The sequence below is a fragment of the Anas platyrhynchos genome, chromosome 2 (genome assembly GCF_047663525.1).
Source record: "Anas platyrhynchos isolate ZD024472 breed Pekin duck chromosome 2, IASCAAS_PekinDuck_T2T, whole genome shotgun sequence".
Lineage (NCBI taxonomy): Eukaryota > Metazoa > Chordata > Aves > Anseriformes > Anatidae > Anas > Anas platyrhynchos.
The window spans coordinates 19,392,227-19,419,608 of NC_092588.1; the positions used below are offsets into that span (position 1 = coordinate 19,392,227).

At 35.2% G+C, this 27,382-nt stretch overlaps 1 protein-coding gene across 8 annotated transcripts in view; it reads right to left on the bottom strand.

Moving 5' to 3' along the window:
- The window catches only part of OXR1 (oxidation resistance 1), a 268,677-nt gene that overhangs the window by 30,398 nt on the left and 210,897 nt on the right, over positions 1-27,382 (bottom strand). For 6 of the 8 annotated variants that reach the window (XR_011807379.1, XM_038173761.2, XM_027452590.3 and 3 more), the window contains 7 exons: positions 26,142-26,249; positions 24,905-25,024; positions 20,132-20,284; positions 13,384-13,568; positions 9,224-10,014; positions 5,717-5,885; positions 2,623-2,785 (listed from right to left, as the gene is read on the bottom strand). Coding sequence is in view for 7 of the 8 variants with exons in the window: in XM_038173761.2 (XP_038029689.1) it covers positions 2,623-2,785; positions 5,717-5,885; positions 9,224-10,014; positions 13,384-13,568; positions 20,132-20,284; positions 24,905-25,024; positions 26,142-26,249 (1,689 nt within the window). In the remaining variant the exon portion in view is untranslated. The remainder of the gene's footprint in view (positions 1-2,622; positions 2,786-5,716; positions 5,886-9,223; positions 10,015-13,383; positions 13,569-20,131; positions 20,285-24,904; positions 25,025-26,141; positions 26,250-27,382) is intronic. The other 2 variants (XM_027452596.3, XM_027452597.3) reach the window with 1 other exon arrangement.

Below are 27,382 nucleotides of genomic sequence, written 5' to 3' on the forward strand. Positions count from 1 at the left end.
AAAAAAAAACAACACCCTCTTCCCTGATGAATATACACATTCACTTGAATACAAGAAAGTTAAAAAAGAGACTTGAGGTAAATTGATGGGGATAACACCATCAAGAACCCAACAGCGTAATTTCTGAAGTGTTTTTCTTTTGAATACTTGATGCAATGTAGTTATCTGATAAAAACATGTTTTATCTGATTGCAGGAGTCTTGACTTTCTTGCTGCTAGATCAGAGATTGTACCTACTAAATTACTTCAGGGAAAAGGTTGATACAAAAAACTATGTGCAGATAGAGGAAAGTAGAAGAAAGCACATGCTTTTTTATGCACTGTTTTTTATGGTATTGGTCTTTGCTTTCACTTGATCCTTTTCTTCCTGTAATTCTTTTTCCAAAGAAATCACAGTACTTAAAGTCTCTTGATAAAAAGCCGCAGCTGAATGTGTGAATATAGGACTACCAAGCATAGAATCAAAAGCTGATGACCATCTCAGAGCACAACACCTGGGTTAACAACTACTCCTCTTCCCTGCTTCTCTAGTCTTATCCTATTGGACAGCAACAGCAGAAAGAATGTATACTTTTTGGAAAAGCAAGCTATTCCATTATCTTCCTCTTCTAGTAAATCAAGAGTTCCTAGCCATACATGTGTAAATCGAGATTTTGTTTTTCATTTCTGTTCCACTCTGAGTTTTCCTACCAGTATGTTCTGAACAAGGCAGTCTATTTTTCATCTCATTATCCTCCAAAACTTGCAGTAAAATCAAAAAGTTTCAGTGATGCTGTTTACCTGCTATCTTGCATGAAACCTGGATGAAGAGCTGACAGTAAAAGCTTGCTGGGTTAAAGGAAGTGCATTGACTGAAAACAATGAAATTCAGTGGGAATAATGGGCATGACAACAGCTACAATTCTGTGTCTGCTGACATTTTCTAGCACGTGTGTTAAAAACCACTGTAACTCTGATACTGCCAAGCATTTCCGATTAGGAAAGTTAATTTCTAAACAGCTTTCAGATTTGTGCTGTAAGTCGAGTAAGAGAAGTCTTACTACGCAAATTAAAATGCCCAGAAGATGACACCAGCATATTTCTTGTATGTGCACAACTTTGCTTAATATAAAAGTTAGTATGATGTATAACTTCATTAAAAAATTCTGGATTAGATTATGAAAAACAAACTTAAAATGATTTCATGCAACACAGATGGAAATAGCTACTTTTGAAATGTCTTCTACAACTGTTTCCAGCTAAATGTAAATAAAGGCTCAAATAATTAGTTTGTTTGTTTTGTTTTTTTTTAAGCAAATAACTAACACATTTAGGAAAAGGACTGCCTCTGCTATCTTCAGAAAGAGCTCCTAAAAAGTTTCATCCTGAAGAAATCATTGTGCTACTTCCTGTGAAAATGGTTCTGTACAAATGGGTAAAACAGAGTAAATGAATAGTTCACTAAAAGATGTATGTTGTGCCTTGAACCATAAAACTGATCACTTGACAGTCTGTTTTCTGTGCTCCAGAAGGCAAGGTTTTAAGATATCAAAAGCCTTTGAGCAAGAGCCAATACCAAAATAAGTTAGTGGTGTCAATACTTGAGCAATATACACACTGAAAATCTTAAGATTTAGAAGACATGCATGATATTAATTTATCAGCAAACTCCTCCACACAATTATTTAGCTGCAGAGGTAGTGTTCTTTAGCACTAGCCTAATACATCAGCTAAGTAAGTGACAGCTCGAAAACAGAATTCTTAGTCCCAAAAGTTTAAATTTTAGTAGAAGAAAACTAAGACTACTGCATTTTTTTTTTTATTTTTCATCTTTCATACTATACAAAAATATTCCAGAGAACACAAATATAGACTTCCTCAATTTTGGCATGTTCCACCAAAGAAAAAAAATAAAAATCAAGATATATACTGCAATTGCTGTCCTGAGATTCAAGTTAAACAGTGCTGATGGGATACTTTTACAATATATGACAAGAATCAAATTTGACTGACACTTGAATGCACAAGACTACAAGGTTTAGTTGTATGCACACTAAAAAACAAAACCACAGACATGTAAAGATGTGTCCATAGAAACACAGTGGACACAGATTCACATGAGAGTAAGGTGTTCATCATAAAAAATAAAGAGATAGTTTCAGTTGCAGCGTATTACTAAAAATCCATGCAACAGCAAACTTATGTATGAAAATATTATAATTGAAAGTTATTTATCGGATTATTAGAAAAAACATTTCATTAATCTATTAATTTTCCTTGTTTGTTTTTTTTTCCTCATCCTCGTTATGAGTCTTACCAATGAATATTCAACATTATATACACAGGCATGATAGAAAATCAGAAAGTTTCTTGACTGCAAACAGTCTGCTTCAAAGTTAAGCTTCTCTGCTTTACTCATATTCAAGCCAAGTTTTAACTTACAATTTGCTCCAAACAAAACGGACTTCTAATTGTGAAATGTTGCCTGAACTGATGTTTGAGCAAAGCATCAGGATGGCATAAATTAAGCAACCATGATTACAGTAAGCAGACTAAACTTTGTTCGTTTATTGAGAAAATATTTAAAACTAATCTTAATAATATTCCTATGAAAATATTAAGAGTGACACCATTCTTCCTTACCTCCCACTCTTTAGCAGCATCTTCAGTAGTAGATTCTTCACTAGTTTCAGGCTCTTCCTTCTTTTTTACCACTATAAATCCAGGCTCTCGAAGAGACTCCCCAGTATCCTCTGCATATAGCTCTGGACTCCACTGGATAAAGAAGACATACAAGTGATCTGTCCTAGAGAAGTCAAGTAATGATACAGAGAAGAGAAAACATGGTAAACATTTGGGCTGTATCAAATAATATGAAATACCTGGGGTTAAAATAAAAATACTTACAATTTCACATTTTATTAAATACTAGAAATACATTTGAAAAAAGCTAGCCATTATAATAGTGCGGGGGCTTTGGTTTTTATATTAATTATAAGAAGCTCACACTGGAGGAAAATGAAAAACTTGCAAGTGACTAGCCATGTTCTCATATAAGAGCACAGACCTTCCAACCATTATCATCCAATTGGAAACAGTATTCCAGTTGAAATAACTTCCAAAATAAAGTTTTAAGATATTTTTCATATTATTTTAAAAGTACATGAAATATAAACGCAAACAGGATTTTAAAAGTCTGTATGTCTGTTTTCTCTACCCTCAAAGAAGAGCTTAAGACTTCCAGAAATGTAACCAAAGTCACATAGACTGAGAATCTCTACTTATGTGAGAAAGTAAGGCTGAAAATATGCATATACATAACTAGATGAAGCTAGAGGCTACCTGGTCTGTAGCACAGCAGTAAATACCCAATATTTAAGTTACCTCCCTTTAAGTTACCTGCCACAAATGATATGGTTTTCCAGTTTGGAAAAACAAAATGCACAAATTCCCGGAAGAAAGTTCTTTAGACAGGTGTCAGTCTATGTTGCTTAATTATTTCCCAAATGGACACAGACAGAGCATTTAGAAAAAGAACTACTGGATTCATTGCACTTATCTCATCGTGGAAGAGACAGCTTTAGAGCTAAGTGGCCAGTGACACAAATTCTAGAGTTTGGGTATTCCCATGTCTCTTTTCAGAGGTATTTGTTACAGTTGGTCTGCACACTGGATTAGTGTGAAGAAAAATCTTTGGACATTTTCCCCCTCCTTTCTTACTAAAGACCTACAAAACTGGAATAGCAAGAGATACATGGCTGCAAAGCCTCAAAAAATGCAGCTATAATTTGCCCATGCATCCGTCTAAAAGGATGTAGCATGGGTACGTATTAAAAGCCTCTGAACATGGTCAGTTATTCAAAGACAGCTCTCGTTAAAATTAAAGGTTTCCAGATAACACTGATAAAAGGAAAAAGATAAATTGTTCTCCGACAGTAAAAGAGAAAACATTTCAGATGCATAAGGCTTAACAAATTCTATGACAGAAAGGGAATTCAAAGTCAGAAAGGGAAGCTTCAGTTTCCTCATGCACTGAGTCCTACAAAAGTCCTACAAGAAGTAGGAAAAATAAAAAATGAAAGCAAGGCCTTCTACTATTAAAACAGCTTTAAATTCATAGTTACAGCAGTTAAAGTTAAAAAAAAAAAAAAAAAAAACCCACAAAAAAACTGTAAGAAAATCCCGAAATCCAGAACATTCCTTCCCTGATAGGCTTACTTGAGATTACGAACAATGAAATAGAAAATTAGTTATCTCACAATCTTATCACTAGTTTTCTTTCACCTATCTTGACACTGCATAGTTTGACCTATGCAGAGCAGCACTAAACAAGTTAAGCACTGAATTAAGAAAAAATCTGCCCACATGCAACCTTTTAGTGTACATTGTACACACTGTATGGATAAAAAACAAATCACTGATCTGCCATACAGTTAGAGAGAGAAACCACGTATGGGTGGAGTCATTACCAAGGAGGTCAGAGACCATCAGCTAAGAACTACTACTTCTGAAATAAGTGATACATTCTGCTTTCTCCTGAAGGTAAGTACTTGCACTATTACATTAGAAAATAAACCAAAGATATATTTTTACCAGCTGTCAAGAAATTGAAAAAATCTATACCACTTGAGGGTAGTGAGGGTGATTTTAAAACCAGATTAGTAATGTGCTAGAATCAGTTCTCTCTGCTGAAAAACTCAGGTATTTTGACATCATTTCAGTGTGTTACATGTCTCCATTCACAGTGGACATGAAGAAAGACTACTGCCTTTCTCACTGCAGTCAACTTTTAAGTATGAAATGATTTTTGTGTTTGTAATCAATCTTTTCTCCTTTAGATTAAAGAACCCCACTTACTTCTAATTTTCCTTATATGTTACACTTTCTAGGCATTAATTAGTCTTGCTGCTTTCCTCTGGACTCTCTCCAATTGATCGATATCTGTCCTCAACTGCAGTGCCCCAACTGGACATTCTATGCCATTCAGCTCAAAAGAAAAGATGGAAAAGTGACTTCATCATTGTGTGTAGGTATTTATACAAGATGACATCTGATAATTACTTTTTGTTTGGGTTGCTTTTTAGTTTGTTTTTAATCTCTTCTGTCATAATAAACTCCAATACCTCAGGAAAAAAATCACATTTTCAAGTTGAAAATAAGTCACAGTTTACTAGTAGCAAAGATCATTTAAGAAATGCAAGACTTTACTAGTGAGCATGGACATCTCATGTCGTTGCAGCTAATTTAGACATTTTTTCCAGTAGATGTGTTTAAGTTGCTTCCTGGAAAATATGTTTGTTCCATAACAGTAAAACAGAAGTATGCCAGCTAGTTCTTTTCAACTCAGAGCTCTAGAGAGAAATATTTTTTCCAAGCAATGGGAAGCACAGATAATGGCAATTTACAAAAAACATCAACAACAAAAAAAACCTTCCCTGCAGAACCCACTTCCTTTATCAGGCCCCATTTACTTGAATGTTTGATTTTTACTTGCTACAAAAGCCCAAATAATGAGAGACTATTGACTGAACCTGCAAATAACTCAGCAAAACTTCAATATGGTAATGAGGTATTCAGGCATTAAGTAAAGCCAATCATCAGTATCCTGGGCTCAATTTTTTTTTTTTTTTTTTTTTTTTTTTTTTTTTATAGACAGACACAAAAAGAATGGGGTAGGGAAAAACCCAAAACACACAGAGGAAACTTTCATATTTTTTTTCTAGTCTACCTTTCTTACCTTTCTTGTGGAACAGCAAACCAGTACTCATGTTTTTTATCTCTCTGAGCATACTGTTGCATCGATGCACTTGCTTGTGAAACAAATGTTTTTCTCATAGGTTTTCCAACCTTGAGAAGCAAAAACTTGTGAGATCGATGTCTTCGTTTCTCTTTCACATGGGAAGAACCTATTAGTAAAGAAAAATAAGCTATCCACAACGTACAATAGGATTTAATAGAATGATTGACCACTTTTGTAATAGGAAATAACTATATAAGATGTTTACCTGACATAAGGTCAGTTAAACTCAAAAAAAGGTGTGCTAAGTTATATCATTAGCAGAATTAGCTTAATATTCAAATATCTTGTGCTCTACATCTTTACTTCCAACCCCAGTTGACATTATAGTAATCCTTCAGCCATGCTTGAAAGGCTTTCAGAAGATGTTCTCAATGCATATCCCTCAACACTGATTCAGACACCACACTTAAAAAGCCTCCACGCACATGCAAAAGACACTTAAATAAGTACTTTACAGATGTAAAAACTGCTCAGTAATTACTTTTCCTTTAAAGAAGAAAATTTCTGGTACTGCTAATAGACAACTCAGATAAGTTTTAATTTGTTAGATATTTCAAACACTTCAAAGGTATGAACACCACTTCATGATAAAGTATACCAGATGTTGCAGTATGGGGCTTTTCCTGCCAGTACTGTATTTAATTGAACAAGCAAAATTAAATGATTACCCTCAAGGTCTGGATTGTCAAGTCAGCACAGGGTTACAGAAGAAGCCTTCTCAGAATTATTTCTTTGCCAGAATAATTGTTCAAATCCTAGAACATGAGCTACAGCCACATGAGACTTTTTAAAGCAGGAAGGAAAGTGCAAGTTTTCAGAATTCTGATGGTCACAAAGGATTTAGCCTGTCTCTGTTGTTAAAGGTATGTACAGACATGTTTCAGCTTTCTAGGAGACTCATCTGTTGGTTACAGCTGAAGCTCACCATCAGTGTGACCATGCAGACTACCAATACAATGAGCACATGAGTAAATATCACCTTCTTCATCTATAAATATCTCTACTGTATGCTTTGAATCTAGTTTTCAACACAAAGTTTAGAATTGTATTGTGCCATAAAATAATGTTTTTTGTTTGTTTGCTTTTTTCCAGTAAGTATCTAAATGGGTACTGACATTACACTTATATTTTAGGATTATACCTGCAGTATATGGAATGGTAGGATAGTTATAGCACATGTGATCCAGAAATATTTTATAAGCCTATAATCTGTAAGATAAATTGTCAGATTTTAAAAAGATGACAAACAAAACCCCACTTCATAGTGGGGTTTTCTGCAGTTCCACAGGACTAGCATGTGAATTTTCTGGCAGCTTAAGAGAAGAAACTCAAAACAATCTGACATTTGTATTTTGGTCCTTTAGAAGTTTTAAACTGCTACATCTGATCTAGAGCCCTAAGAAATGGGATTTGTATAGTCTCTTAAAAAATTAGAAAAATCAGTAAGATTTATATTCATCTAGATGAGAGAAACAAAATTAATAATCTGTCCCTATCCCAAAATGTCAAAGGAGCTATTTGCAATTTTGCAATTCTCTTTGTGTGTGTGTGTGTATTCTCCTAATTTCTGTGTTTAATACAAAAAAAAAAATCCAGAAAAATAAGATTCTAGTAGTGGTTATTGGCTCTTATGCTTTGTTTCCTTTTTACCAATATCCAGCTAAGTGGTAAACAGACACTTTTAAGGAGTACAATAGACAGAACACAAAAGTTTTTACAGCATCTCACTCTTATCATGAGATGTGATCTATCACTAGTAGACCTGTCTTAAATGTAGTCTTTGGTGATCTTCAGAAGTCAAGGAATAGATCTATACTTCTACCCTGGCTCTATTTAAATTTGCCTATAGATGAAGCCAGTATATGTTTCATTAAATCTGTCTAGACTGAAATATTCACGAACACAAATAAAATCAGCAGAAATTGTTAATACAACTCAAATGCTAGTAAAAAACGTACTATTTTGAGTGAAGCCATTAGCACAAGTCTCCAAAGAGCAAGGTTCTAGCTTGTATTCCTCTGAGTGAGACACTGATTATATGTACGTATACTCTGTGACTGTACAGTTCATCTTGCATGGAAAAAACTTAGTATTACTAAATAAGAATCTTTAGTAAAACCAGAAAAAATTAAGTATTCAATATATCTAAATTACAGGTAACATTCAATTGTTAGGAGAACAGCTACGGTGGCAGAGAATACTTGTGCTTGCATTATTATTTTTTTTAAAGTCATAAAGAGCAACTTATGTCAACTGACATCTTTGCCAGAGGATTGTCTTAAATATTAAGATGTAAAAACCAAACTTCTCACAGAGTGATGCAACTATTAGCCTGTTCCAAATTTTGAAATTAAGTTACTTGCTTAACAGGAAAAGAAAGAAAAAATCTGAATCATTTCAGAACCTCAAATGTAACAATTTCTGCTAAAGAATTTATTTTTATTCAATATAACCTCAGCTTCTAGTTAGTAAAAGAAAACAATACAACCATCAAATGCATTTCATACATACTCTATGAGTATGTGGCAGGCATTAAAGTTAGGCTTTCTTTATAGCCACCTCCAAATATTGCACAATTGAAATGACTAGTTTATCTCCATTAGTAAGAATGGGGTATCAGAAAGTGACCTAAAAAGTTTTTGTAAAGCATAATGAAGTATATTCAGAAACATCTAAGCTATTTAAATATGACAACATTAATATTTTTTTTTTAAATACATGAATTGAATAACTTCAGACTTTCAAAATAGCTTCTAACTAATAATCCTATAGCCTGATCTTACAGAGGAGTAAGGATATTCCTTTGTAAGTCTACATATTCCCCACATTCATAGCATTAGTTTTACCATCTAGCTGTTATTTGCCCTGAGAAGTACTTTTCATATGTTCAAGCTTGATCTGGTCAGCATGAAAGTATTACAAGTTGCAAGTGAATGGTCTGAAAACCATTTTAAGTCTCAGTCTTATATTAAGCCTCCTATGTTTGCTGCTCACATCATGAACCTTAACCACAAGGCATATGTACCATAAAATAAATTAATTCCCTGAAATTTATTCATACACAGGAGCAAAATTTAAGCAACAGTTAGCTGACTGCTAAGGAACACTTTTGATTTTGAGCTCTACAGAGACCAATGTATCAAGAATCTAATCATACAGGTTCATTGAAATGTCCCCTACAAATATACTGCATATTTTAATATGATCATAAACAATTTCAATGAAGAAAAATATCAGTCACAAAGGTATTTACGTTTTCAATTTCCTGAGCAAAATTTTCCCACTGGTTTAAATAAGTATAGCTTAAGTATATCTTCAAGACAGTGAGAAATAAGCAATACATGACGATGTGTTCTGCAGAGCAGAAAACAGAAAATTCTCGAGAGCTGAAGGGAAATGCATTGCAAGTCTGAAGGCTAACACCATCCATAAATACTGACTCACCTTCTGGTTGCCCTTCTCCTGCAGCCACAGTTTTTTGACTGATTTCTTTTTGTGAATCCTGCTGCATGTTTTCTCTTTGTTGTTTGGTTTGTTGCATAGTATGGGTCTTCCAGAGTTTGCGAAGTTCCTCAACTTCTGTCTCGGAGTCTTGAGTTCGCTCTTTCACTACTTTTCCTTTGCTAGTAGTCTCTTTCTTTGGAGAGTCTGTGGTATCTTCACAATGTGGACTTTCTTCTGTCTTACTCTGTATTTCTGGCTCTTTTGCTTGTGTAGAATCTTGATCTTGGTCCATTTTTGTCTCTTTGTTCTGTTCTTTGCTACCATGTGCATCTTGCCTTGACTGCTGGAGCACATTCCCAGTATTTTCACTAGATTCCTGTCCCCCCTTTACAGCCATCTCTGCACTTTCTGAACCTAAACTGTGGGTACTAAACTGTTTAACATTTACAACCATTTCAGCACTGAGTTTTAAGTCACTGTCAGCTTCTTTCGAGTCCGAAATTATTGTTAAACATTCTGCACTCGTTTGGTTTATTGTTTGGACAGATTCTGATGATGCTCCAGAAGATTTGCCTTGTCGAAGCTCATCCGAGGAAACAAGTTCCTCACGTATTGGAGAGAGTTCTGATTCTGTGAACACGTCTTCTGAAAGAGACTCCTCCGTACTCCTTGGGGCAGTGCTAGCACTGTCATTGCCTGTATCCCGGATCCTTGCATCCATTTCATCTGTATTGCTCTTTGCAGCTTTCTTGGAGTGGCCAAGTTCCCTTACAGACAGTTGTTCTATGTCTCTGTTGAGCAAATAAGAGTAATTACAATAGCAGGTGACCTTTATTGCAGAGCCTTTTTCTTTAGTAAGTTTAATGCTAAAAAAATCACTTCTTTTAGTCTTAAAAATAAACTCCTCCCATGCCCACCCCATCCCTCTTAACCCTGTAGAGTATCAGCAAGGAGAAGCAAGCACCAATATGTTTACACAATGTATCTCTGTAGCAGTAAGCTTACCGCATACCTTTTGGCCATATGACATAGATGTGACCTCCCAATTTCACGTTACTTTTGCAAGCAGAAATTCTTATGAAACCAGCAAAACTGTTTCAGATGCTTAAAGTAGAAAATGAAGTAAAAAAACACAAGGAAAAAAAAAAAAAAAAAACACAAAGAGCTACAAGCAACCCTAAAATCCAATGGCTGAAGTCCTCCACGATCTTTTAAGCTTTGTCTACCAAAGAGGCCAGAATAATTTCATAGATCTGTCCCATGTATTATAAAGTTGACATCTAGCTCACTGGTAAAATACCAGCATTAAATCACCTGGTATAATCCTGGCTAAGCAAGTCAATACAGAACAATAGGAACCATCAAGGTAGATTTGTATCAAGATCTTACTATTCTGGAAAATACCCAACAGGGTGCTCACAAGTCAGGTACCTAACATTTTACCACTGTTAAGATAAATAAATCCTAAACTACTTGGTACAACAGAACATTTGAAAGAACAGACATCAAATGTTGATAAATAACATATGAAAAAATAAAAGCAGGCATAAAAGAAGAACTTGCTTTCTCCGTGACATTACATTACATTATTTAAAACTTGCCTTTAGAAATAAGCTAACCATTTTCTAAAATTTGTGGAATTTGAGGTGGCTGTGAATATGTTCAACCATACCAATATGACTCAGGCTTGTATCAGTGTTTTCAAAGAAATTTAGTGTTGTACAACCTTAATTAGGAGTTTCTCATGCTTAAGCTTACTCTTGACTAGAGTTGTGAAATGAAGACCAGTTACCATAGGAGAACTTCTATTACCTAGTACCTTTATTTTGTACCTTAATCTCCCACACTGAAAAGGGATAATTCCACTCTGCATTTCTACAAAACTTTTTATTCAGTTACTAACGTCACTTAGACATCATTAAAATCCAGGATGTTTGCAAAAACATACAACCTCTTACTCAAATTTCAATATGAGGTTGATGCTAAGATTGTGCTAACATAGTAATTTTGCTTGCAAAGCTTGAGGAATAGAGTTTAGGATTTATCGCTTGTTAGATTGGGCTATTTCCTTAATTTTTCAAGATTACATTGATAACAACCTAAGGTACCAGAAATATGAGAAAAAGTGGAAAAATATATCTGAAAATGTGCAATTTTAGTATGGATTGTTGCTTATATATAAAAACCTTACAGCATGACATTTAATAACTAAAGAACGCATCAGTTTTGCAATATGTTTCCATTACACCAATAAGATTACTTTCAGTATTCGTGTTGCTTTTCCAAATTTGTTTTTGGTTTTACAGTTGGTAAAAGAGTTAACCATAGCAGTGAAATGTTTAGAAAAAAATATAGAAACACAAGAAGTCTCAAATACTTCAAGACACACAGAGGGTCTTGTCTGATTTAGCTGTAGCTGTTAAGAGTTTTGGTTACAAACTTCAGGAATTTGCATTGTGTTTTACCAAAAGCTCACAAACATACCTCAGATTTTGAAGCATAAAAGTGCTGGGACCAAAGAAAATGTTAAAAGTTACCATGCATAGTTTATAGAAGTTGGACAAGAAAGATGAAACAAACCAGACATCCAAGACTTCAAATGCCGTGTAACCTTTTCTTATCAGGTATGTTTTCATTCCACATGCATTTATATTAGAGGCGAAAATAAAAACAAATGCATGTGCTATAAAAGCACAAAAATCTATAGAATATTGAAGATAAATTTGTAAGTCAAAGTTGAATCATTGAAATGCTAAACATGCTGGGAAAGACTTGTTTTGCAACTGCAATATTATGATTGAAAAAGGTAGATTAAAAAATAAAAATCCTTGTAGTTCCTAGTGCAGGTAATGAAATTATGAAAATTAGATGACTGTTTTCCAGATGGAGTTTTTAAACTCCCAGAAGTCGAACCAAAGGCAACACTGTACATCAAAAACCCCAAAAGTACTAATGTAGCAAGACATACATTAGTTACTTTCAGGAAACACATGACTTCAGAGAGCAAACAAGGCCATGTCAACATGGCACTCTATTAGTAGGTCTCTGTTGAAACTGCACATAAAAAAAGAGATGTAAGAGTTACTTCTTCTAGGTGTCAAAATATTTATGATTATCGAGAAATATGATGGCATGCTACCTGTAAGAAGTTTAAAAGAGCAATTTTCATAGCTACTGAATGGGTTCATAACTTAGGCCTCACTATAGGACAACTAGCACCTCCTTACAGAAGATGGTTGCATATTTAGAAAAAGTTATACATCAGGAAAACAGCTTTACTCAAACATATACATGTATATATGAGCTCTACCGAGGAAAATACCTTGGTTAAAGTTGTATACTTCCCTGCAGTTAGACGATTAAAGGTAGTCTGCAAATGTTTATGCTGTATGGACAATGACAGATGGCATGATTTTTATTGTACTATTTTTAAAAGTCTCTTGATTTAATATTAGAATGCATACTATTCCTAAGGATCATATAAAATTAGGAAAAATACAGAATGGAACAAAGATTTTTTTTTCACGCTGCTGTTTAAAGTCAGTTTTAAACGCCTACCACAAAAAACACCGGCTATTAAGAGTTGCCAACCATTCTATTCACTTTAAACAATTCTAGATTCAAAGGGTTGGGAACACAGTTTTTCTCCTGGCCAAAAAGGAAAAAAGTAAACTCCTAATGCCATAAAAATATACACAAACCTCTGAAAATTAGTCCTAAAATTTTTTAACAGAACAGAAAGAAGGTATAGGAAGCCAGTTTGAGAAGCAAGTAGAAAGTGGTACACAAAGTTTTGTACCTAAAGCTGTTTAAGCTGAGTTTTTCTATTTTGTGCGGTTTCCACATTTTCAAAGATTCAGGTTTATCTGTTACATGGTGGAATAGGAGCAGAGGAAGTGCTATGGTACCCTCTCCCCCCTTTTTACTTTTATTTTTTTTAAAGAGACTATAAGAGGAAAATACACATATATAGAAGAAGAGATATTCTCAAAGTAGTAATGAATGTGAGAGCTTAAAACAATGCAAGCTTTCTCCATGTTTTCTCCGAGCCAATCTTGGACATTCTTACAAAGGAAAACAGAAAAAAAATGTGTTTGTGCTACTTTTGCATGGTCAGCCATATATTTACTCAAAGCTTCATAAATACTATTCTATCTTACATGCTTAATGAATCCTTAATTTTGCTGTCCACAATTTCCTTATACAAAGCAGCTGACATCACTTCTTCCATGGGACACATGATGCCATACTCTTCACAGCCGTTCTCTTGGACCAGAGGATCCATTTTATGAGGATCAAACATTATATTATTTGGCGTCACTAGCAGCACACCATTGACTGTACCCTAAAATGAGAGGAAAAAAAAGTGGTAAATTTTCTCCTTTATATTTCAGCTTATTCACTTTTTCGTAGGGAAAAGTGTTTTCTAATTTTTTTTAAGCTTTTTTTTTTTTTTTAAATCTTTAAGCAACTTTATACAGTTTGTTTTCTTGCAGTTTTACAGTTACCTGGAAACCTAACACTTGTTATGGGGAAGAAAATGAATGACCCCCTACTTCTTAAAAAAAAAAGGCCAACTAGTTTTGTCCCTATTCATAACAATTATCTAATGATTAGTTTAAGGAGAAAAAAAAATTGCTTCCAACCTACAGAATATGCTAGGAGGCTCCTCTGAGATAAATCTTTATCTTTTCTAGACAACCATAGGGCTTTTTGCTATTTTGGTAGGAAGTTTCAAGCATTTTTTTCATAAAACCTAACTCTTAACTCTTCTTGTTTCCCTCTTTTCAAGAAAAGTCTCATAAGCAGAAATTTGTCTCCATATTCTCACACAAAAGTGACAGCAGTACTCGATACAACTCATTCCAACTTAATCGACCTGTTGATTGACTGGACAAGTGTTTAATATTTCTGGTCTAGTTTCATTCTAGAAAGACTTCCTTTTAAAAAAAGATACAGCACTAAGATGCACCTTTAGATGAGTTTTATCACAAATGATACCACCACAGGGCGTGAATACAAGTAGATTTTGAACTTTTAATGTTGAAAACCTTAAGAAGTTAGTATTCATAAGTGGTAGGATTCTCTGAACTCCCCACCCATGTTAGAAAGAGGTGCAACCGCTAACACTACAGCAGCTCACTAAGGGAATTCATTCTGTTCAGTTCACGTCAGATTAATAGAATTTAATCTTAATCTATGAACTGGAAGAAATACAGCCTGAAGCAGGATCACAGTGATCCTTCAGTTATAGGTCGCGAATCCTAAGAGCTTTACAAATTAATGAACACACTGAAAACTTTTGTGCAAAATCACAAAAAAAAGTTGCTTTATACACTGCTGAAACTTACAGTGAACTCGGTATTTATTCTACTCCTGTTAAGTTGTTCACAGTGACCAACAACACTGCATATTAGATTGGAGAAGAATTGTTGCTCTGTAGTTTTAGGAACACATACCAGCACAGCATAAAATAGAACTACCTTCCTTTTCATTGACAGAAATCTGTCTCTAGCACTCTGATGACTGATGATCTTCATAGCAGAAATACAAAGATGCCTTATATTGAACAGGAAGTTATAGACTACTAAAAAATGAGCCAAAAGAAGAATTAAAGCTTACAGCAATGACAAATGATATCGCCATTATGAAAAAAGGAAACAGTCTCAAAAGCAGCTCTTGTCTACATGTCTACATATAAGCTCTTGTCTACATGCCTACATGTAAGTCCTGAGTAGTTCAGTGCCCAGTCAGGTTTTGCATGTGCCAGAGTACAAAGAATGTCCTAAGGACGTCAGAAGTCAGAACATATTTACATAATTTCAAGATGTTTAAGACACTGAAACAATCGCTAGTATTTCCTCCAACAATGTGTGGATTCTGGAAGTAAGGTTTCAGGGTGCAAAAAGGAATTCCCAACTTTTGTTGAGTCATCCTTTTGAATTTGGTTCTCCTCACTGTAGTCTAGAAAAAAATCTAGCATGACTGCAAAAATCAGTAAGTGTAATCATAAGAACAATTGCTTCTCTTTAAACAGATACGGCCTCTATAAATTAAAAATGCAAAGCAAAAAGCAGCATCATTCCTAAATTACGTATGGCCATTAAAGAACACAAAATTGAATTTTACTAATATTCTCCAGTTCTGACCTACAGAATCCAAGGCCATAACCATTTTTAATGACAGAGTACATCATTATGATAACAGTATGTATGAAATTAAGAGGGCTCAACTTAACTGTAGAAATTTATTGAAGATATGGGGAAAGGCACTTAACTTATATTGAAGAATAAGAGATTGTATCGGATAAGTATATTAAAGACAAAGAAAGTCCACAAACACATTTTAAGTGATCTAGCGTCACACAATATGTATGAAGGAATTTTCATATTTTACCCTAGTTTCAATTATACTGCTTCCAGCTTTGCTGTAGTAGTTCAGAAAAATACCACCACCACCCCAACACAAATGCCCACCTCCTACTGGTCTGGCAAGTCAATAAATATCCTAATGAAATGTCATCATACTCAGGATTATAAAAAAAAAAAAAAAAAAAAAAGTCTGTTTCCAGGACAAAATGGGAACGTGTCTAAACACAACATCCAGTTAATTCAGACACATCAGACACTGAGGAACAGTAGATAGCTAACCATCTGAATGCAAATGTCCAGGCAAAGAAGTGTGCAAGACTGACTAAATAACAAAAACAAGTTTAAATGACCTTCTGTTTTAAGTAGAAGCTTTATAGAACAGTCAGACAATCCTTCTGGTAGAAAAACAAACAAACAACAACAAAAAAACTAACCTGCACACCAGGCAGTTGTTAAGTATGGAAGATTCTAAAGCCTACCTCAGCAACCTCAATTGAATACATAAGCAAGCTTTTCAGCTGCTATCAATCTTCACCTTAGAAGAAAACCTTGACTCCAATAGGTAAATACTCAGTAGATAAATAAATGGAAATACACTTTCAGATTAAAAGTTTATTGTATTTGGAGAAATAGAGAATTAAACCATTGAAGCTACTGGGCTTTTTGCATACTTGACTAAGAAGCTGCTCAAGCACCTGAAATGACAAAAAGCAGTAGAAAAATACATACTGATATCTTGAAAACACTGGCTTAATACCTCCTCAAGAAGAGATGACCTATTTCTTTGTTATCCATATATAAAGTCAACATTTCTGGCTCAAGTTACTTGATATGCTCCACAGTTACTATACAAACACTTCAGAGTGTGCTTTTCTAGAATATAACAGCTGCCCCAAATTTATGGGCTGGAAATTAGATTATTAATAATACAAACATCACTAATACTTCCATCATTGTTATTAACAACAGTTACTGTATGCTAGCCTAGGTAGCTAGGTCAAGTTCAAGTAACACCCAGATAAACAGTAACCTTTTTTTCCCTTCAAACATGTCAGTGTTACTACCACTTCAGCTACATCTGTGGCTAAGAAATAATTTGTCTTTCCTGCCTTCAAACTTGTTTGAAGGAGAAAGGCTTCCTTGAAGCCTGTGGATTATGCATTACTCAATTGTTTGTGTTTCCACAGCATAGAGAGCAAATCAAATGCTACTGTGAGAAAAATATGGGCAGTATCAGAACAAAATATAGAAGAGTACACATGCTTTTAATCAACCACTGGTCAAGAACTGTACTATGCTAGTCCTCCCCAAATGATGGAAGCTGAAGCAGCTCCTGCTTTTGACAGTGGACTAGTTTTGTATAGAGAAAGATAAAAGACACAGCCTGAAACTTCTATTTCCTTGTCAGTTTGCTGTAATGGATCAGACAGACTTCTGTATTAGCATTCCTACAGTACATACAGCTCAGAACTATCATCTCAACTGTAAGTTAGTGATTAATTGTTGAGCATTTTAGTACTATGAATTCATTTTAGGTTCTGGAATGACTTTTCTGGTTACTCACACATTTACATGTATATACTATGACAGAACAAGTCACAGCTATTCTACAAAAGTGCCCAGAAATGAGTAACACTGATGTAGGGATAAAACCAATAAGCTACTGTCTTTTGTCTGTCTTTCAATAATCTAACCTCTTTCATTATTTTAAAGTCACTGAAGAAGGCTGATAGCGTCAAGACTCAAGCCCCATATAATTATCTTGATTCTTTGTTTTTAGAGTGGGTAAAGAAGTTCCAAAGCTCCCTCTCTGACCTGAATAAGCTGCTTGAAATATTTTCAGTGTTAATATATTCTTCAGACTGAAGAACAGTGTAAGGGCTCACTTACATAAAATCCTCCCTACGCCCTCACCTACCCATACCAACACAGGGAGTGACAGCCTAGCTTCTCCCTTATGGTAGTACTCTGTTACGTGCTTGAGCACAAGTCCCTTCAAAGGCAAATATTTGTTGAACTTTTTATGAACAGCTCAGACAATATTTTATTCAAATCAGACTTGACAATTATTTTCAAAAAATTATTTGTACCAATGATGTGTCAAAAAATAAGATAAACAAATCAGAGCAACAGCATAAGCAAAGATTGGGCAATGGCTGGCACGCTGAGCTCCTACAGTGCTCCTGTATGCTGCCACCATTTCGTTCAATCTCCTAGCTTTCTAGCCCTACAGAGAAAAAAAAAAAAAAAGTGAAGAAAAAAAAGGGACCAAATAATCCAAAGGAGTCTTGCCTCCTTTGGACCATACATCTAATTAGTTATTGTAGAAGAGGATATAAAACTGTCAAACTGAAACGAAAATTAGAGTCTGCATATCGCTATTCAGTAGTTTGATCTGATGCTGTTATATGAAGTATGGTGTTTGACCAAAACTCAAAAATATCACTTGAAGTCAAGTTTCTCCTGTATGTAGGAAAGACACTAAAGGTACAAAATGAATTCATATTCAAGTGAACTTCGAGTTTAACAGCCTCAAGAAGCAGTGAGCCACTGTCTTTGAAAACCATCTGGACACACTAAGTTGTTAAAAACAGAACTCTTCAGTCTTAAAACGGGTTCAAAAAAAAAAAAAGGTAATCCATGTAAGTAAAAACTTACATAAAGAGGATTAAATTGCACCTGTACATAGATACTAAGATCTGAATAGATTTTAACTTCTTTCTATTGAAGTGTTATGTCTTAGTAAGCATTGGGGTTAAATCCTCAACGATATCTGAGGTACAAAATTCTGAACAAGCAAGATAAGGGAGGATTAGATCCAAACTTTATGGCATAGCTGAGCCCAAATATTAAGATTAGGCAGTTCAGTAAACTGCGTTTTTAAGAGGTTTGAGAAGATTACTATCAAGCAGTTTTTGTCCAGAAGTTGCCTCTAAATTATTCCATTATTTTATTGAATACACACAGTAGAACAAAAAATAGTTCAGAATTTGTGAAACATGAAGATAACCATCTTGTTAGTTTTTTCTTCATTTCTTGTCAAAGTCTTTAACCTTGTCAGTATTCTCCTTTTCACCTCACGAACACTGATTTTTGTACCCAACTTGAGAGGGATTTGCTTTTAAAGCCTCAGTATTGCTAATTCACCTTTAACAACTACTTTTCTAAACAAGACAAGTAAACTAGCAGTCATAATAAAGACCGATGAATTTTAAAGCTCTTCTATTAGTTTCACTTTCAATAAAGTAGACTGTTTAAGATACCTTTTTCCCTCCCAATAAACAGTGAAAAGAACCAAAACCCAGAGCATACTTGTCTTCAAAACAAATACCAAAAAGATTTTAACCTCTATAGCCTGTTGTGGAAGAAGCAAGAAACATGGCTATTAGAAAGAGCAAGTCTACCTACACCATAAACAGTGAGTGATGGTGCAACCCTGCGGTGCAACAGTCAGTTACTCTACACTGACTTCTTGTCTGACCATGATATAGCATATTCACAATGCTTTAACTATGCCCAACATGCTTTTCTCCAACAGTGGCCTTAGATGTCTAAGGAGAACTGTAGCAGGGCAAATGCTTCCAGGTTCCAACCACTACATCAGAGAATCGCTGCATCCTTAGCAAGTCACCAAACATACAGAATAAACAGTTTTTCAAAGACAGAAGTGACATTTTTATCTTAACATGAGTCCTTGCACATGTGGAATTCGGTATGTTGAAAAAATAGGCTTTCACTAGGGTTTAGTTTAAGAACAGTCTGTTATTTCACATCTGTGGCCTATAAAACATTAACCATGAGGTTCAAAATCACTCAGAGTAGAAAGCAGAAGATGAATCTTAAGTTTTCTTCAGAAAAGCTTTAAAGAATCATCATCTTTCATCATCAGGGAGTATATCAAGGAGAGAGGACAAGACACCAGAAGCTGTTCCTACCATGTGACAAAGGCTAAATAACACACTAAGCTTCAGAAATCAACACTCAAGTCTGAACAGTTTAGCATTCATTCCCCACCCCATATGGGTTTGATACTGCGTTGGATTATATAACTTCAGAACCAGCATTCTCCTTGAAGTTTTATAAAATAGTCTGTAGAGATGTGAGCCAAAGACAAATGCTATGAACACTTCCCATATTATTCTGACAAGGAACTATAGCACATAACTAGTATGCTGTAAATTTAAACCCTTGCTTAAAGTTCTCCTGTACAGCAAAGTTTCTACTGAGGCTGACAGTTCTTATTTCCTACACACCAGTGTTCTAGAGCATTTAAAACCTGGAAATAGAACCTTGTTTAGGATCAACCTAAAAGAATCACTTAGAGGAGGAGTGAAAAATGTGAAGCAAGCTAACTACAAAGTTTAGAACAAAACCAAGTTTCTCCAGTGCTTGTTACTAATTTCTAACACATTGCTTTTGCCAGTACGTACTGGCAAAAGGTTTCAAGTCCATGTTTATTATTTATATGTATTTTGTTGTTGTTTTTTTTTTTTTTTTACATTCCATACAGTAGATGAAAAATGCAAATGTTAAGTACCTTGCCATTGGTGATGTACTTGCAGTTAATTTTTAGAAACTTCTCCGTAAATGCTTCTTCCTCTTCGGAGGTGGATGATACCACTCTTGTAGGACGAACACATGCATGTGCTGGTGAAGCAGCTGACTCCTTCCGTTGCACTCCATCTGGATCCTAGAAGGGAATATTAAAAAAAAAAAAAAAAAAAAAAAAAAAAAAAAAAAACACAACTTATCAGCTTGCCTTTTTAAATATTGAGATCTTCCATTGTATAATTTTTTGCTGTAGAAATGAAAGAAAAGGTAAAAATAGGATTCCAAATCCACTGCAGTTTAAAGAACAACTTTGATCTGAGCATATATATAACACTAATAAGGCACAGCTTAACTAGCACATGGTAAGAAACACAAGTAGGAAGGCACATTTAAAATCAACCTGGGAACAAACAACAAAATAACCATCAGAACTCACATATGGAGATCATCTGATATGCTTTCACATCCAAAACTTGAGAAACTGGCAGTTAATGGAAAGGATTATTTTCCAACTTCAACAAATAAAAGCCTCATTAAGTCTTCTGTTATCCTTCCATAATATTACACAGTATGTTGGAAGGGCCCTCTGAAGGTCAGATAATCAAATCCTGTGTTGAAAGCGGGCTTAAGCCTACACCTAATCAGGTTGCTCATGGCATTTTCAGTTGAGTTTAAGTCTTAGAGGCAAGAGATTCCATAGCCTCTCCAAGAAACCCATTCCAATATTAGCCACCCTTATCATGAAAAACATTTTTGTATTATTTAACCGGGAACTCTTACACAGCAACATGCACCTGTTGCTGCCTAACCTTTCACTATGAATCTCTGAAGTTCCCAATGTTTGTTTTCCTCCCTCCAACCTCTCTATCTGTGGTAGCACACAGAAATCACGTTCTCCATTAGCATTTTTTCCTCGAGGCTATGCAAACTGGCTCTCTCAGACAGTCCTTGTGCATCATGTTTCTATTCCCTAATTATCCCCCCAGTGGGCTCTGTGCAGTATGTTCACCTGTCTTGGGCTGAAGGAGACAGAAGTAGGCACAGCACAGCACATGCAGGTCCACAAGCTCCCCTATCAGGAGAGTAATCATCTTTCTTAACCTTTTGGCATTGCTCTTTCATTTGCCACCTGGAACATGATTAGCCCGCGTCTTCACAAGCAGCCACTGTTAAGCACTCTGCCTACCAAGACACCAGATCCCACCTCCCCTTGGCCCTTACTCTTTCCTGCAAAGCAGCTGTCCAGTCAGCCAGCCCCCAGCCTGTACTGCCACATGGGGCTGTTCTGGTCCAGCTGGGTCTTTGTTGCTACTCAACTTCAAGCAGCTGGAGAGATGAAGCAACAGAAACCACCTGATGTCTCTCATTAGCAGCCCTTGCCCTTCCCTCCAGTGTATTGAGGGCTTTCCCTAGAGTTTGGTCCTTCCTAAGCTTGCTGAGGGTGCATTCTGTCCCAACACTTTGGGCACTGCAAAGCAGATTAACCAATATTAGCCTTCATGGGAAGCCCCAAATATTTGCAACAGCCCACTCTCCAGAAAGCAGGAGAAAATAGCCAACTGTACGCAGAGACACTGAATCACTTTGAGCCCAAAGATCCTACCAACTTTTCCACCTTCTCTTGTAGCTCATCCATTTAATTCATATTTCCCTATCTTTGTAACAAAGCTGCTCTGGGAGAGTGTCAAGTGTCTAGCTTTAGTCAAGGTAAATAATATCCATGTTTCTTCTCTCATCTGCTGAGCCACTCGTGTCATTATCTGATAGAAAGCTGTCAGTTTGGTCAGGCATGATACCAACACTCTGGCTGTTCCCTAACATCTTCATCTTTCGTCTGCCTTGATATAGCTTCCAGAAGAATTCCTTCATCACCTTCCCAGGCAGATATTAGTTTCTATCTTGCTGTCTCACTATATATCCAACAAAGTAATTACTATACGAACACAGAACCTTACGAGGAACAGGACAGAGGGGAAAAAAAGTTTACAAATAAAAATTACACATATAGAAAAGAGTGCTCCAAAGCCTATTTTATAGTCTCAGATGATCCATTTTGGAATTTAATCAACATTTAGGGAGTTCCATTTCATGCACGATTGCTATCAATAAACTACTACAACTTATAAAAATGTGAACTTCTATGTTCCCTTTGGGTTTCTGCTGTTCTGTTCAGTTCTATTCACTAGCACAAGTTGCAGCCAACTGCTTTTAGTCTTACTTAAAGACAGTACTTACAACTGTGTTCAGTTCATCATGTCTTTGCCACTACTTTAAATAAAATTGAAAGATGCACACAAAGGTTAGAGAACCAAAGTCCAGTTCTGAATATTGAACTGGGTTTTGCAGAAAGAGGTAAGAGATACAATTAAAAGGCAAGCTTCCTCAGGATGAGTTCTCCTTCCATCTCTGACTTTCTCCTAAAATTATGTGGTCACTTTTGTGACTGCATGTAATTTTATATGTGGTTGTAACAGTTCCTAGTTGATATCTAAGTCCACCATTTATAAGCCAGCTGTTTTGCATTCAGCAGGACTAATACTGGTGGCAGAATTTCAAGTTTAGTAACAACCTTGTCACTACATATTTTTGAAATGTATTTTTAAGTTTTACAGGTAGTAAAATTTACTGATCTTCCTAAATTTGTGCATAAGACTGCTAGATGAAAAAACACTTGAAGAAAAAAACACAAAACAAAACAAAAAAAACAGCAGCGTAAGAAAGGCTTAAAAATCTAAGCCAAGTTTTTATATAAAAAGCCTGACACTAACAAGCTTACTGAAATACACACCAAAACATTAGCTTAAGAATAGCAAGGTAAGAAAACAGGATTATAAAGGCCTTCTATTGGCCACATGCTGACTTGTATTTAGTCACGGTAGTGTTAAACTAATCTTAAACAGAAGCGAAAGCACAAACACAGTACAGTCATTGTCTAACCAACTCCTAACCTTTGCTTAGGCAAAATATGGTAGCCTCATTCAATTTCATGCAAGAAGTGATCCATTTCAATGATGATACCACAGAGAGATGATCCCTTTGCATTATAAAGGCAGAATAACACATCCTCTTTAACTTTAGATGTGCTAAAATTTCACCTGCAACTGCTGATTTAAAACTGTGGAGCTGAAGAAGACAGACATCAATACAGAGCATTAGAGAATGCATGAATGACAGCACTATTACCAAAGGAATGGCAGAAAGGAAAAAAAGCATGGAAAACAGGTGTTATCAGAGAACAAAACCTGCCAGCCTTATCTTCACAGAGAAGTCATGTACTACTTGCTAGTTAAATAAAAACCAACCACAAAAAAAGCCACACATACACAGTCCACGCTGACAAACACAAGTGACTTCTGTTGTTCTTCGTTTTTATTTCACAGAAGTCATCCAAGAACATCCCTTCCCCTCCTTACACATGCCTCAAAAAAGCTGAGAGACGAAAGCTTCTGTGAACAATTATATATTGTCACATAAACACTTCAAGAAAAGTCAAACTAAGAACTGTTTGTGGTGATCCATGACACATAATGAAATGTACAAAACTGTTCTGCAACAATGCAGTATGTCAAGTACAGTTTAATTCACAAGATGTTGCCAATGTTGAGTTGCCTACACTAAGCAAAATAACCCTTCATATAAGAGGATTTTAACTTCTTTTTTTTTTATCCATTCTGTTTCTTCTTTGACTTCAAGCTTTTGTGTTTTTTTTTTTCAACTGATTACTTGCACTTAGTGAACATACAGTAGCATATACTACTTAGCCCACCTATCTACTACATACAAACAAGCATATACAAAAATGATTCACAAGATTAAAAACATGTTGTATCAGGAAAAACACCTTATTGCAGGAAGAGCACCGACTTCTATTAGTAAAATTAATGAAAAGTTACCCAATGGAGAAATCAACATTTACTCTGTATGGGTAGATCTATCCTAGCATTTACAGTCATTCTAAGATCGATAAAGAAGAAAGTAAAGTAAATACACTAGATTAGTCTGCAAGAATACGACACCACCACCATTTTGCCATAAAATGTAAATGTAGATTTATTTACTACAACGGACAGCAAACATCCCAAGACAATAGCCATAGGAAGTTGGGCAAAGGAATAACAGAAAAAACAGATATAATTTTCAGCACAAGCAGCACTGTAGCCTGATGCAGTTTAGGAACCTCTTCAGTAATGAAGCTATAACCTCTATTTAAATTTCACTGGATCAAGCCATGCAAGGAAGTAAATAAATGCTTTAAGTCTCAAGCCTACCTAAGCTTTTAGCACACAGAATCCTGGAGTAGTCATTTGACAGCATGACTGCACGGTATCAGGAAGTTTTGTTATTTGAGATAAAAGATAACAGGAAAAGAACAGTAGCGACATGTTAGGAAATATCTGAATAGGGTAAGAATTCTGTATATTGCGGAGAAGCTGAGGGTCTAATACAGCAACTTTCTGATTTGATTTCTCCCCATGAAATTTTCTCAAAAGCAAAACAGCATTCCTGGAAAGACTTACTTTTATAAAGCTATTTCATTGCCAAAATCTACACTGAAGCTTGATTACAGTGCAGCGTTGATAATTTCTTCTATTTATTTAATATTTTTTTTTATTTATAAAAGGTATTATTCTGCTTTCAACTCCAGGTACTGTAAAGTACTTTCTCCCAAAACGAGCGAATACTTTAAGAAGAAAGCATAACATTTGTAACATTTATCTCATAAGGGAAAATTATTTTCAAGGACATCAGGTATACCTACATTTATTGTAGCCTTGTCAAACTCTGCTTCTGAAGATGTAGGTGATAGGGGACTTATAGGACTTAGAGAGGGGGAGCTGTCCACACTAGAAATGTAGTCTGGGTCAGGAACATACAAAATCTATAAAGAAGATATAATGCAGTTAGAAGTTATGCTTTCAAAGTTTAACTTATACCTGAAATAATGAGAAATCTATTTGTCATGCTTTCTCAAAACAAGCTAAACAGAGCTATTTTTGCTCCAGCTAATTTTAAGAGAAATTATAAATTCAGGGAATAAACAAAGCAACACAAAATAAGTCTCAATTTTAGGTTTAAAAATTTTAAAATACTATTATCTTAGAATATGAGTGATATTTAGTTATAGCTGAGAAAATATTCAGATAGAAAGCTTTAGAAATATATAGCATGTCAGAAATGCCCAATAAAGTATTTAAGGAAAGCCTGCCTGACTTCTCTTGCTATCATTCTAAATCTGAGCAATCAAGAGACAGACTTCTGAAGAAGTTTATGGACATGTTCTAGGATTCTTTCAAATACAGGGCTGATACCAAATGGTGTCATCAGCTAACCTACCACTTCTTTCCAGGCCTGTCTTTGAAAGAAGGGAGAAGGAAAGGCTAGGGGAAAAGTAAATATAAATAAATAAAAATGTATAAGCAACAGTAACCTAGAAAAAAATAAATAAAGAAATAACAATAGTTCATGTACCCCCAGTAAAAAGACAGAAAGTTCTTAGGGTGGCATGGAAACACTGCTCAATTTATTAAGTGACTTGCAGGCAGTATCATGCAGTCAGAAATGCTCTTTGCAAGCTGTACTCTGAATTCAACCTCTGAGCAAGAGATTGTAAACAGCCTACTATATTTGCAAAGTAGCAATTTAGCTTCTACCCAAGTATCATTGTATCATTACGCATATTTAGTTGTGTTTTTTTGTTTGTTTGTTTGTTTTTTTAAAGTCCCTCAATATAGTTAGAAGAGAGGTAGTTTCAATAATTGGTCCTTTTTTTGGAAGCTATTAATAATCAGATGGAACTCACAAACTAGAGAAAAATCACAGTATGGTTTGGGTTGGAAGGTAACTTAATCTAATCCAAACCACCAAATGAAGAAGCCTTTTACAAAGCCAAGATGAAAACCAGAAAGAGAAGTAATTTAACACTGTCTCTGGTAAAGATGAGAAATACGGGGAAAAAAGTATTTGCTGAGTAAGTATTATACATAATATAATAGTACCTGTCCAGGAACGACTGCTCTGGCGAAAAGCTTATTTAACTGAACCAGTTCATTGGGTGTTGTATCAAATTTCAAGGCAATACTGTTTAAAGTATCTCTTGATTCCACCTGTATCAATTGGGGGGAAAAAAAAAGAAAAACAAAAACAAACCTGTAAGCAGTTAGTTCAAATAATGGTTTATAAATTTTAATCATATGTAGGTTTACAGAGATTTTCATAAACAAAGTCTTTATATCTTTGCCCCCCAAAAATAACTCTCATTAATATTCGTCTACTGCAAACTTGTATAAGGACACCTGTCTTCCCACCCAGTTTCCAGGTGGTCAAAAGAGTTGGTCACACATTGGGCTGCAGCTCAGACATTGCACCAGAACTAGTTTATAAATTCATTGCTGGGTACCATTGGTCATATACACGATCAACTCATTTCACAGAACCTCACAGCCTCCCTCTTCAGCTTCACTTCTCCATTCCTCACTTACAGAAAAGTTAAAACAAATCTCCATAAATGTTAACACTATTCTCCTATTGGAACAAACTTCTGTTAATCTGGTTTTCAAGTTAAAAATCATCACTTAGATCAAAAATAAAGCAAAACAGGTCAACTAGTATGACAACAGATGGAATATACACTTTATGGAGTAGGTGATTTCTGAGTAAGGATTTTTGCAAGCTCTTCTTCTCACTCCTACACTTCCTCCCCATCTCCCATAACATATTCAATATGAACTAATTAGAAGAAAGTGAGGGGAGAAGTTGATTTTGAAATCTATCCATGAATTAAAGAATTTATAGGAAGCGTTTAAGAACAGTGATAATCATATGACAAGAAAGCATACAAGTAAAAAGTCTCAATGACACTGGGTTTCATAACCACTGTATCAGGGAACTAATCTCCTATCATTTAAGAAAAGATCAAGCAATTTATGCAAAGACATATTTGTGGATCTAAACACAGAGTACAACTAGGAAAACTCCACTAACGGAGTCTTAATGTCTTCTCATTTGTCCCTCAGCTTACATCTGCATGATATATACCTCTAATACTCACTGTTTATATGGATTAATTATTCACAGGCTAAGCTTTCCTTCCATTTTCAGTCTATTCACTGAAGTTTAAATTATCTTGACAGCTATGGAAAAGAATGCTTTCTCCTCTAAGTTCTCTTAAAAAAAAAAAAAAACACAACAAAAAAACATTATCAAAGGGGAAGAAGGGGAAGAAGGTAAAGGTGGGGAA